Source organism: Somniosus microcephalus, chromosome 10 (assembly GCF_052327205.1).
Source record: "Somniosus microcephalus isolate GS21.2 chromosome 10, FLI_Smic_1.0, whole genome shotgun sequence".
Classification (NCBI taxonomy): domain Eukaryota; kingdom Metazoa; phylum Chordata; class Chondrichthyes; order Squaliformes; family Somniosidae; genus Somniosus; species Somniosus microcephalus.
Genome location: NC_140996.1, coordinates 234409980 through 234422307, shown reverse-complemented (window position 1 = coordinate 234422307; position 12328 = coordinate 234409980). Strand labels below are relative to the sequence as shown.

The 12328-nt window shown below is 53.4% G+C and overlaps 1 protein-coding gene across 8 annotated transcripts in view; it reads right to left on the bottom strand.

Annotated features, from left to right (window-relative positions):
• The window catches only part of nup98 (nucleoporin 98 and 96 precursor), a 205840-nt gene that overhangs the window by 90384 nt on the left and 103128 nt on the right, over nucleotides 1-12328 (bottom strand). For 6 of the 8 annotated variants that reach the window (XM_085999815.1, XM_085999814.1, XM_085999812.1 and 3 more), the window contains 5 exons: nucleotides 11179-11355; nucleotides 9394-9536; nucleotides 7828-7935; nucleotides 6242-6425; nucleotides 2230-2295 (listed from right to left, as the gene is read on the bottom strand). In XM_085999815.1, coding sequence (XP_085855941.1) covers nucleotides 2230-2295; nucleotides 6242-6425; nucleotides 7828-7935; nucleotides 9394-9536; nucleotides 11179-11355 — 678 coding nt within the window. The remainder of the gene's footprint in view (nucleotides 1-2229; nucleotides 2296-6241; nucleotides 6426-7827; nucleotides 7936-9393; nucleotides 9537-11178; nucleotides 11356-12328) is intronic. The other 2 variants (XM_085999816.1, XM_085999819.1) reach the window with 1 other exon arrangement.

The window sequence follows — 12328 nt, the reverse complement described above, 5'->3', positions numbered from 1 at the left end:
TGTATAGAAGTTTGTGTAGGGACTTATGGATTAGATACTGGACCGAAACGACGACATTTGAGCTGCTGCACAGTTTGAAGAGGCTCTTTTTAAATCAGCACTCTCACTGGTGTGTAGTGTCTAAACCATTTATTCATTTTCAATTTCCGCCATGTCTAAAGGGATGTTCAGTGCGACTGTCTGCAACAGGTACAACGTTAAACATGCATTCAAGCTCCACATCACCTGGCAACAGTCTAGTGAAAGGGTCACCTGGCTGACGAGCAAAAACCCAGTAACGCTTAAAGGACGCCCTTAGCCTAGGCGCCCAGTTTAAGGGGTAGATGGTGTATGCTGCAGAACCCCCCCCCCCCCCGCACCCCGAGGGAGGCCACGGAGTGGGGAGGAGGGAGGGGATCTGAGGCGCACGAGGATCAGTTACCAAGTCTGGGCATCGGTAAAAGTACCAAATAAAACAGGTAAAAATACCAAATAAATCACTTTAGGCAGCACTGAGCCGGAAGAAGCCAGTACTTCCTGTCTAGCAGGGGGGGGGGCGTCGGTTCATTGTAATCCCTTGAATCCATTCCCCACCTATCTGAGTTTTATCAGAAAGCAGTGCTGTTATAATGCTGGTCGAGGGGTAGCTTAAGCCCGTTCTGAAGTTTGCGATCGATCGCAGATAGATGCCAGTCTCAGTCACTCGAAACCTTCCTCTTGCCCTCCACAGAAGGTTGAACTCAACACTCTCGAGCTCTGCGCTCCAGTGAGGTACGTCTCATCCGAGAGAGTCACTCAACTCTACATGAGCGTGGAGATGTGGGAATGCCACGGATACCCACACCCCACGGTGACAGGACGCTCTGAGCTTCACTGTCCACTCATAGACAGGCCGATGCAAAGTTTTCTACTGCTCCACTCACCCTACACCAACGTTCCATCGACTGACTCAGCGCAGGTGGCGGCCATTCGGCCCATCATGCCGGCTCTTTGAAAGAGCTATCCAATTACTATTATAATATTTCTTAAAGAGACATCCCTTTTTGGGGGAAGGGGAAAGATGACGGGAAAGCGCAGTGGTAATTTATCTGGACTAATAATCTAGAGAACGCCAGTTCAAATCCCACCATGGCAGTTTTAGAATTTAAATTCAATTTTTAAAAATCTGGAAATAAAAATCTGGTAAAAGTGGCCACGAAGCGGTCAGATTGTCGTAAAAACCCAGTCCCAGTTTTTTTGGGGCGCGCGTCCCATTCAAATTTTCGCGCAGCTCAATGGGAACGCTGCCCACCATCACCGTCTTAGGGCAACTAGGGATGGGCAATAAATGCCAGTCTTGCGAGAATGAATTTAAAATAACTATGTTTGGATCAACAGTTATGATTTCCTGCTGTTACATCAGGTTCTATTCTTTCCCACAAAACAAACTCCGCTCATCATGGGGCCTCTCCCCCGTGACCAGCCGCTTTAAGGGCTTGCACGTCTCTGCGCTGTGTAAATCCAAGTTGCAGGAAAGGAGCAGGTAGCACCGGAGTTCAGAGCTGTTGGGTGAAAAGCTTCTTCACCGTTTCCATTTCTCTGACAGCCTCATCAATTCTCAAAGCCGTGGAGCACTTTGAAATTCGGCAGGATCTTTTCTCTGAACGTACACCGGCCGGTACAGCCACTCCTCCAGCAGAGGTATCGTCCTGTCATCCTGTGCTCATCCCACAGAACACCTACTTACACAAGACCCTGATGCATAGCAGCTTGTGAAAGCGATGCGGCTCGCAACTGCTGAGAGCTTGCGGAGACAAGACTGCTGTGTTTACCAAGAGGCTTGAATTGTTTAGCCCACAGGTGCTGGGGAGTGCACAGCTGTGAATGTAGGGAGAGGACGAGAGATGGGGCTCGGCTGCGATGCCGTCACAGTCAAACAGCCAACCTTGCTGTTGCCTCCCGTGGAGGCTCTGCAAGCATAGCCACTGGAGGGGGTGGGTTGCGGCAATCGGAGCGCTGCCGGTGCCCGTGTGTTCGCAAAGGAGCTGATGCTTTCAGGAGAGGGGGTTGGGGGGGCGGGGTAGATAAGGGAGCAGGAGCCAGACCCCAGACCAGTTCCTGCTCCCCCTGCATTGGTTGGTAAGCGTGTCCAGCGAGATCGAGCGGCAGTAGTTGTGACTTCCTGTAAAGAGACGCCGCGCTATTGACCGAGCTACTACCCGCGATCTCAGCTGCATCAAAGCTTTTCAACCTTACAATCAGAGTCCCTACCTGTTTTCTGAAGACTGGACCCACAGACTGTTCCCAGCACACCCACTTGTGAAAGGAGCCCAGTGTCTGAGGAGAGGAAGTCACTCGTTCAATTTTTGATTAAAAAAAAAAAAATCTACCACAACACATCTAAAGCGTCAACAAAGGTGGCAAATCTATGCCTCTGGGGTCCTTGGGCACAGGTGGCTGGCTATCAGTAGGTGCTGCTCCGAGGAAGCATGCGAGGCAGAGCCTGAAAAATCACACCCTTCAGTACAGGAGCACAGAAAATCAACAGCATTTTATAAATTAATGAAATTAAAAGATGCCAGACATTTCCCCCCCCCCGCCCATAAGGGTCACAGTCTCAGGATAAGGGGTCGGCCATTTAGGACTGAGATGAGGAGGAATTTCTTCACTCAGAGGGCGGTGAATCTTTGGAATTCTCTGCCCCAGAGGGCGGTGGATGCTGAATCGTTGAGTATATTCAAGACAGAAATCGATAGATTTTTGGACTCGAGGGGAATTGAAGGATATGGGGATCAGGCGGGAAAGTGGAGTTGAGGTCGATGATCAGCCATGATCTCATTGAATGGTGGAGCAGGCTCGAGGGGCCGAATGGCCGACTCCTGCTCCTATTTCTTATGTTCTTATTCCCCCTCAAGTGATTGGGCATGGATTTAGAGCTCCAGTCGTGTCGTGGTGTCACTGTACTAATAACCCAGAGGTAATCCAGACAACACGAGTTCAAATCCTACCGTCGGCAGTTTGAGAACTTGGATTCAGTTTTTAAGAAAATCTGGAAATAAAAATCTGGTCTCAGTGAAAGTGACCATGAGGCTGTCGGATTGCCGTAAAAACCCAACTGGTTCACTGATGTCCTTTAGTGAAGGAAACCCACCGTCCTTACCCGGTCTGGGCCTATATGTGGCTCCAGACCCACACCAACATGATTGACTCAAAGCCCTCGGGGAAATTCAGGATGGGCAATAAATGTCAGTCTTGTCAGCATCACCCACATACCAAGAACAAATAAAACAGCCAGCACATCACTCAATAGAGGTTCCTGGGAGTGAGGAAGGCGAGTTAACAAGACAAAGTCAAAGTGCTGAAAAGGCATGCCATTTAACTGCGGGCTTTGCGCTACAGACAGTGGGGGTGGCAATAAACACACTAAAGAAAAGCAGAGTCACAAATTATATCATGTAAAACCGCAAGTGAGTCTGCGCGCACTTTTAAGCATCGTGGAGCACTTCACATACATTGAATTACTTTGGTTATGTAGCTAGACGCAAAAAGGTGATTTCACACACAGCAAGATCCCACAAAGACAGCTGGGACTGTGTTTTTGCTGGTGACAGTTGAGGGAGGGGCATTGGCCCAGGGCAAATCTCGCTCAACTTTACTTGGGGTGTTGCTCCTGGCTGTGCAAACTGGCACCAATGCAGCACTCTCGATGTTGAAGCAGCTTAACGCGCGAGAGAGCTACGCACGGATTGGTTGGGGAATCCCTCTCCCAAACCCACTAACTGAAGGAAAAGCAGCGTCAGCAAGTGCTGTAGCACCCCCGGCGAAGCCCGGCGTTCCACATGCACAGGGAATCACTGCCCGATGTGGGCAGCAGGAGGGAGTGCAACGCAGATTCACCAGAATGATACCGGAGCTAAAAGGGTTAAATTACGAGGACAGGTTGCCCAGACTGGGCTTGTATTCCCCTCGAGTTTAGAAGATTAAGGGGTGATCTGATCGAGGTGTTTAAAATGATTAAAGGAGTTGATCGGGTCAAGAGAGAGAAACTATTTCCTCTGGTGGGGGGGAGTCCAGAACAAGGGGGCAGAACCTTAAAATTAGAGCTAGACCGTTCAGGGGTGATGTCAGGAAGCACTTCTTCACACAAAGGGTGGGGGAAATCTGGAAAACTTTCCCTCAAAAAGCTGTCGAGACTGAGGGTCAATTGGAAATTTTAAAACAGATGGATAGATTTTTGTTGGGTAAGGGTATTAAGGTTTACGGCACCAAGGCAGGTAAATGGAGTTAAGGTACAGATCAACCATGATCTAACTGAACGGCGGAACAGGCTCGAGGGGCTGAATGGTCGCCACATGTTCCTATCTCTGGGTTAAGTCCCACACTCTCACAATGAGAAGCTTGTACATTCCACATACAAGTCCCGACAACACCAGTGAAATGTGTATAAGTGACTGTATGGCTGCTGGAGGGAGCAGGGAGTTAAATGATGCACTAAAAACCATTAAGTAATCATCTGGATTTTGGCAACACGCGTCACTGGCACAACAGGCTGCACTGGGGTGGGGAGAAGGACCTCCTGGATTCTCCCTCCGTCCCTCACTCCACAGAATTAGCTCCAAACTCTAGGAGGAAAGTGAGGGAGAGGCTGCAGGGAGAATCACTATCGACGAGGTGGAGCACCCCAAGGCAGGGAAAGATATGGACAAGGATCAGAACTCAGCCGTGATGCCTCCCGTGAAACAATAGCCCACCGACACTGCCCAGAATCGCCGCCCAATGTGTCCAAGTTGAGTTTGGGGGGTGGGTCACTCAGAATTGCCCCGACCACCTCCACAGTGACAGGCTCGAGCCAAATGCAATTCGGTAGCCCAAGATGAATAGGGGTGGCGAGGAGTTTACGGGAGAAGTTTTGATTATAATTAACAAACCCCAAGAAAGGCTCCCAATGATTCCAGCCACTTAAGGCAGCGAGTATTTGAGTACGAGAGTCTCGGAAGGCCCAAGGTTCAATTCCCAGGCTGCGCGGAGTTAGCCGATCTCACTGGCGACAGCATTATTGGGGTGCGCCAACTGACCCCTACACCTCGGGCTAGGGAGAGGAGGAGGTGGAAAGTCTCTGTTCCCCGCCTGCTCGCTTCCCCCAGTACCCCTGCTGGACACAACAACTTGCACTGAACGCAGCAAAACATCCCAAGGAACTTCACAGGAGAATTTTCAAAACAAAATTTGACACCGAGCCATAGAAGGAGATACAAAGAGGAGAGAGAGGCGGAGGGGTTTAGGGAGGGAATTCCAGAGCTTAGGGCCCAGGCAGCTGAAGGCACGGCCGCCAGTGGTGGAGCGATTAAAATCAGGGGATGGTCAAGAGGCCAAAATTGGAGGAGCGCAGAGATCTTGGAGCGCTGTGAGGCTGGAGGAGATTACAGAGATAGGGAGGGGCAAGGCCATGGAGGGATTTGAAAACAAGGATGAGAATTTTAAAATCGAGGCGCTGCCGGACTGGGAGCCAATGTAGGTCAGCGAGCACAGGGGTGAAGGGCGAACGGGATTTGGCGCGAGTTAGGACACGGGGCAGCAGAGTTTTGGATAAGCCGAGGGTGGGAGGCTGGTCAGGACTGGATCCCGCTCGGCTGTGATGCCCCCCGTGGCCAAACATCCTCCTGACATTATCCAGAGCTGGATAAATGGCCATGTGGACAAGGTACCAGGGAGCTACCGTCACCGGTGTAACCGTATCCAAGCGACACCTCCAGGCCAAGGAGAGGGTCCCGCGGAGAGAGGGGGAAAACTAACTTCCCAGAAGAGCAAAGCCGCACAGAAACAGGACCGACGGAGGTACTCGAGTCTACAACATTCCCGGCTTTTATACTGGAGGACGTCATGAAGCCCTCACCATCAAAAACAGGCTCAGAGCTCCCCATCGGTGGGAGGTCCAAACCGTGGGCTTGTGACCACCCCTGGATTCAGCCCCAGCAAACCAGCCCTCAAGGCCCAGGCGGCTCACTGGTTTGAAATTTGTGGGCCTGGAGGTTTGGAAAGGGCCACTGCCTCATGGCTGGACAAATCCCATTTCAGAACACCAGGCCCAGTTAGCGGGAAGTAGAAGGGAATGAACAGGAGGCGGGATTTAAACTCCACGCTGCACACACAGGCTTCGATACCCCACACCTGCACTGTAGGGACCTCCGATCTAACCACCACCTCCCCTCACACTTCACTAAATGAAACCCGTAGCCTGAAACGTAGCGGGCACTGGCCCGTTCTAAACAGTCGATGAACTCACTTGTTCCGAAGCCGGTTTTGTTCTGCCCGAAGTTGAATCCCCCGGTGGGGTTGGCTGGAGTGGCTCCAAACAGCCCGGTGCCGGCGCTGGACGTAGCGGTCGAAGTGCCAAACAGGCCGCCACCTCCCCCCAGCGGGGCCTGCGGTCCCTTGCGGCCGGCCGTGTAATCCTCAAATCGCAGCTCCTGGCATAAGCAAAATGGCACAAAGAGTTAACGCTCGCTGTCACTGCTGTACTCGTGCCCTCCAATATCACACGGGCAGTCTTCATAGGTGAACTCAGACAGCAGTCGCTGGCACAATATCCCACCGCGGGCTTGTGAAAGCAGAACTGATTGCTTCACCGTGTCAGCGGGTGGCGCTCTCGCCTCTGAGTCAGAAGGTTGTGGGTTCAAGTCCCACTCGAGACATGAGCACAAAAATCTAGGCTGACACTCCAGTGCAGTACTGAGGGAGCGGCGCACTGTCGGAGGGGCAGTACTGAGGGAGCGCCGCACTGTCGGAGGGGCAGTACTGAGGGAGCGCCGCACTGTCGGAGGGGGCAGTACTGAGGGAGCGCCGCACTGTCGGAGGGGGCAGTACTGAGGGAGCGCCGCACTGTCGGAGGGGGCAGTACTGAGGGAGCGCCGCACTGTCGGAGGGGGCAGTACTGAGGGAGCGCCGCACTGTCGGAGGGGGCAGTACTGAGGGAGCGCCGCACTGTCGGAGGGGGCAGTACTGAGGGAGCGCCGCACTGTCGGAGGGGGCAGTACTGAGGGAGCGCTGCACTGTCAGAGGTGATGTCTTTCGATGAGACGTTAAACCGAGTCCCCGTCTGGCCTCTCAGGTGGATGTAAAAGATCCCATGGCACTATTTTGAAGAAGAACAGGGGAGTTCTCCCCGGTGTCCTGGGGCCAATATTTATCCCTCAACCAACATCACTAAAACAGATTATCTGGTCATTATCACATTGCTGTTTGTGGGAGCTTGCTGTGCGCACTGCCGTGTTTCCTACATTACAGTGACTACACTTCACAAAGTACTTCATTGGCTATAAAGCGCTTTGGGACATCCGGCGGTCGTGCAAGACGCTATATAAATGAAAGTCTCTTTCTTTCTTTCACACACGAGAAGAATAACTGGCTGGTGATCAGGAGCAGGAAGCCTGGATGATTTATTCCCCTACTCCTTGGCCTAGAGGTGCTGAGATCTAACTCAGCATGGCGTGGTTATGTTACTAGGCCAGTAATCCAGAGAGCGAGTTCAAACCCCACCACGGCAGTTCTGAGAATTTGAATTCGGTTTTGTTTTAAATCTATAAATAAAAAGCTGGATCCAGTAACAGTGACCATGAAGCTGTCGGATTGTCGTAAAAACCCAACGGGTTCACTGATGTCCCTTTAGGGAAGGAAGCCTGCCGTCCTGACCCGGTCTGGGCCTATAGGTGACTCCAGTCACACACCAACGTGATTGACTCTTACGTGCCCTCTGGCCTAGTGAGCCCCTCAGTTGTACAAAAACACCACAAAGTTGGGTAACTAGGGACGGACAAGAAATGCCGGCCTCGTCAGTGACCAGAAAAACTCCCCCTTTACACCAACACCCACCTCCAATGACTTGGTCTCATACTCCTTCATGGCCGTGATGCACTGGTGCTTGGTACTGATGTTGGTGCTGACTCCAGACTTCACCATTGTGTCTGTGCCTGTTGGGGGCTGCAGGCATATGAAAAGCAAACAGAGCGGAGTTAATGCAGCTCGTCACTTGCGGGATGTTGAACCGAGCTTCGAGCAACTCTACCCTGTTCAAAATAAATTCCATTCCTCTCCCCCAAAAAGGGGCTGAATTTTCCTCGGAGCACCTCTCCCAAGCAGTCACCCGCGAGCTTAAACAGCGAGCCTCAGCAGCAATGTTCCCTCTAATTTTTGCTTTCGTGCGTGGTCCTGTTAACTGGCCCATTCAAATTTCCACGCATGCGCGGTTTCTTCCACGTAAAAGCCGGTGAGCGGCCTGCGCGGGACCGCCAGACCGCTGTGTGGCCGCGCAGCTCAGTGGAAATGTTGGCCAGCGGGTATTTGACCATGGGTGACTGACAGATTCCAGCCTGAACCCGATGTCTCCACGTAAACTTCCCGGCACAGCATCGTGATCAGGGGTGGCGAACCTGACCGTTTCTTTGCTCCCTTCCCCCCCCAGCGCCGCCGCCATGCCACCCCCTCCCCACCCCGAGCCCAAGGGCAACTGTAACACTCCTCTCTCTCCCCCCCCCCCCCCCCCCGACCCCCAATCACTCGGCAGAGTCCTGGGACTGACCCGGGATCCTCCGGCCCGTGTGCCTCAGTAACACGATGAGTGGCTGTCGGAGCCGCCCAATCTTACATTGTTCGGCCTTTGCCGTTCTCAGCCTGACACCAGTCCAGATTCAGCGGTTATTAAAATGCATCGTCGGCTCGTTCAGAAATGTCCAACTCGGTCTCAGAACAGCGCGTATTTTAACTTCCTGCAAAGTGTCTCAGAATATGACTAGATTGGGCCGATACTCTCTGGAGTTTAGAAGAATGAGAGGTGATCTCATTGAAACATACAAGATTCTGAGGGGGATTGACAGGGTCGATGCTGAGAGGTTGTTTCCCCCTGGCTGGAGAGTCTAGAACCAGGGGGCACAGTCTCAGGATAAGGGGTCGGCCATTTAGGACTGAGATGAGGAGGAATTTCTTCACTCAGAGGGTGGTGAATCTTTGGAATTCTCTGCCCCAGAGGGCTGTGGGTGCTGCATCTTTGAGTATATTCAAGGCTGAGATCGATAGATTTTTGGACTCTAGGGGAATCGAGGGATATGGGGATCGGGCAGGAAAATGAGAATCAGCCATGATCTCATTGATTGGTGGAGCAGGCTTGAGGGGCTGTATGGGCTACTCCTGCTCCTATTTCTTACATTCAAACGTGTACTCTACCTTTCTAAGTGCCAGTAAGCGTCCCAGGGCCAGACTGCAAGAAGATTGCAGTACACGACTGCAAGGGCAGAAAGCCAGCACACTTCCTTTCTTCCCCCTCACCCCAACCTGCCCAGCGACCAATTTACCCCACTTAAAAATCACTGGATCGTACACAGTTCAACTTGTTTCCCTCTTTCTGGCACCCACCCCCCTCACCAGCCGCAACCCAATACTCACGTTGAATTTAACGGTCGTTCCCGCAGGGGCGGCCGTGCTGAAGGTGGTTCCCCCAAACAAGGTCCCCGATGTACCGCCAAAAGGATTGCTGGCCGTGCTGGTGGTCCCGAACAGGCCTCCTCCAGTGGTGCTGGTTCCAAAAGCTGAAACGTGAACGGGGAGAGTCGCTGAATTCCCCGAATAGACAGAAAAACCTCGACCGTTCTGCGGGTCCCCCTGCATTGCACCACCAGGGTGACCCGATCCCCCTCCCCCCAATCCAGCTACTGCGAGGCAAGGCTGAAAGTTCAGCGTTGTGAACTTGCCCGTCGCTCAGTGCTGGATTCGAAGCCAGACTGTGGCGAAGGGCTCACAGGCTGAGCAGTGCTGTACCCAACAGTCTGTACCCAGGAACTTCCACCTCCCAGAGGGATTAAAAAAACACGTGCATTTATATAGCACCTTTCACAACCTCAGGACGTCCCAAAATGCTTTACAGCCAATGAAGTACTTTTTGAAGTGTAGTCACTGTTGTAATGTAGGAGACACAAGCTCCCACAAACAGGAAGGAAATAAATGAGGACACTGGGGAGAACACCCACGCTCTTCTGCGAAGTAGTGCTGTGGGATCTTTCCCCACGGGGTAGCTAGGGCCCCAAAGAATGACACAGCACAGGAGGCCATTCAGCCCATCGTGCCTGTGCCGGCTCTTTGAAAGAGCTCTCCAATTAGTCCCAGTCCCACTCCCCCTTGCTCTTTCCCCAGAGCCCTGCAAATTTTTTCCCTTCAAGTATTTATCCAATTCCCTGATTTAATGTCTCATCCGAAAGATGGCACCTCCGACAGTGCAGCACTCCCTCAGTACCGCACTGGGAGTGTCAGTCTGGCATTTGTCTCTGGAGTGGGACTTGAACCCACGACCTTCAGACTCACAGGAGAGAGAGACAGAGCCAGAGAGAGAGAGAGACAGAGCCAGAGAGAGAGAGACAGAGCCAGAGAGAGAGAGAGACAGAGCCAGAGAGAGAGAGAGACAGAGCCAGAGAGAGAGACAGAGCCAGAGAGAGAGAGAGAGACAGAGCCAGAGCCAGAGAGAGAGAGAGAGAGAGAGACAGAGCCAGAGCCAGAGAGAGAGAGACAGAGCCAGAGAGAGAGAGAGAGAGAGACAGAGCCAGAGAGAGACCGAGCCAGAGAGAGAGAGACCGAGAGAGAGAGACCGAGAGAGAGAGACCGAGAGAGAGACCGAGAGAGAGAGACCGAGAGAGAGAGACCGAGAGAGAGAGACCGAGAGAGAGAGACCGAGAGAGAGAGACACCGAGAAAGACCGAGAGAGAGAGAGACCGAGAGAGAGAGAGAGACCGAGAGAGAGAGAGACCGAGAGAGAGAGAGAGACCGAGAGAGAGAGAGACCGAGACCGAGAGAGACCGAGACCGAGAGAGAGAGACACGCCCACTGAACCACGGCCGACACTGCAAACTCAGCCCATCACGCCTTCTCCTTCCACAGACCATACAAGGGAAGCCTTGCATTTTTACAACGGCTTGCCACAGCTCTTCATGTACAATGAATTACTGTGAAGTGCAGCGACTGCCTTGTGGGCCAACGGTACAGGCACCTGGTGCACAGCAAGATCCAACAATGAGATGACCGGGGTTTGCCCTGGTGGTTAAACCAGGGCTCATGTGAAATGTGGTGCCGCCAACAATGCAGCACTCCCCCTGAGTGCCGGCCTGCATGAAGTGCTCAAACCCAAGTTACATTGGCCTTCACGGCTCCCGAAAGCCCTCATCGATAAAAAGCCACGCTTACTTCCGAAGCCCCCGGCAGGTTTGCTTTGTGTGAAGGCATTGCTCTGCTGGGTGGAGAAGAGGCCCCCAGTGCTCGTGCCCCCAAACAGGCTGTTGGACGTCGACGTGCCGAAACCGAAGCCAGCGTTGGTGGATGAAGTTGCCGGCTGCCCAAAGCTACTGGAGCCGAACAGCCCGCCTGGAAAGAGAACATTGAAGACCGTTAGTGGGCCCGGCGACAGAGGCGGGGTTGAGGTGATGGGTGCTCGAGTTCAACCAGAGTAACAAAGCTGCTTTACAATCGGAAAGAAAGAACTTGCGTTTCTATCGCGCCTTTCACAACTTCGGGATGTTCCAAAGCGCTTTACAGCCAACTTTTGAAGTGTGGTCACTGCTGTAATGTAGGAAATGCGGCAGCCAATCTGCGCACAGCAAGGTCCCACACACACAGTAATGACCAGTTAACCTGTTTTAGTGATGTTGTTTGAGGGATAAATATTGGCCCCAGGACACCGGGGAGAACTCCCCTGGCTCTTCCTCAAAACAGTGCCCTGGGATCTTTTACATCCACCTGAGGGGCCAGACGGGGCCTCGGTTTAATGTCTCATATGAAAAACGGCACCTCCGACAGCGCCGCGCGCCCTCAGTCCTGCCCCTCCGACAGTGCGGCGCTCCCTCAGTACTGCCCCTCCGACAGTGCGGCGCTCCCTCAGTACTGCCCCCCCAACAGTGCGGCGCTCCCTCAGTACTGCCCCCCCCAACAGTGCGGCGCTCCCTCAGTACTGCCCCTCCGACAGTGCGGCGCTCCCTCAGTACTGCCCCCCCAACAGTGCGGCGCTCCCTCAGTACTGCCCCTCCGACAGTGCGGTGCTCCCTCAGTACTGCCCCCCCAACAGTGCGGCGCTCCCTCAGTACTGCCCCTCCGACAGTGCGGCGCTCCCTCAGTACTGCCCCTCCGACAGTGCAGCGCTCCCTCAGTACTGCCCCTCCGACAGTGCGGCGCTCCCTCAGTACTGCCCCTCCGACAGTGCGGTGCTCCCTCAGTACTGCCCCCCCAACAGTGCGGCGCTCCCTCAGTACTGCCCCTCCGACAGTGCGGCGCTCCCTCAGTACTGTCCCTCCGACAGTGCGGCGCTCCCTCAGTACTGCCCCTCCGACAGTGCGGCACTCCC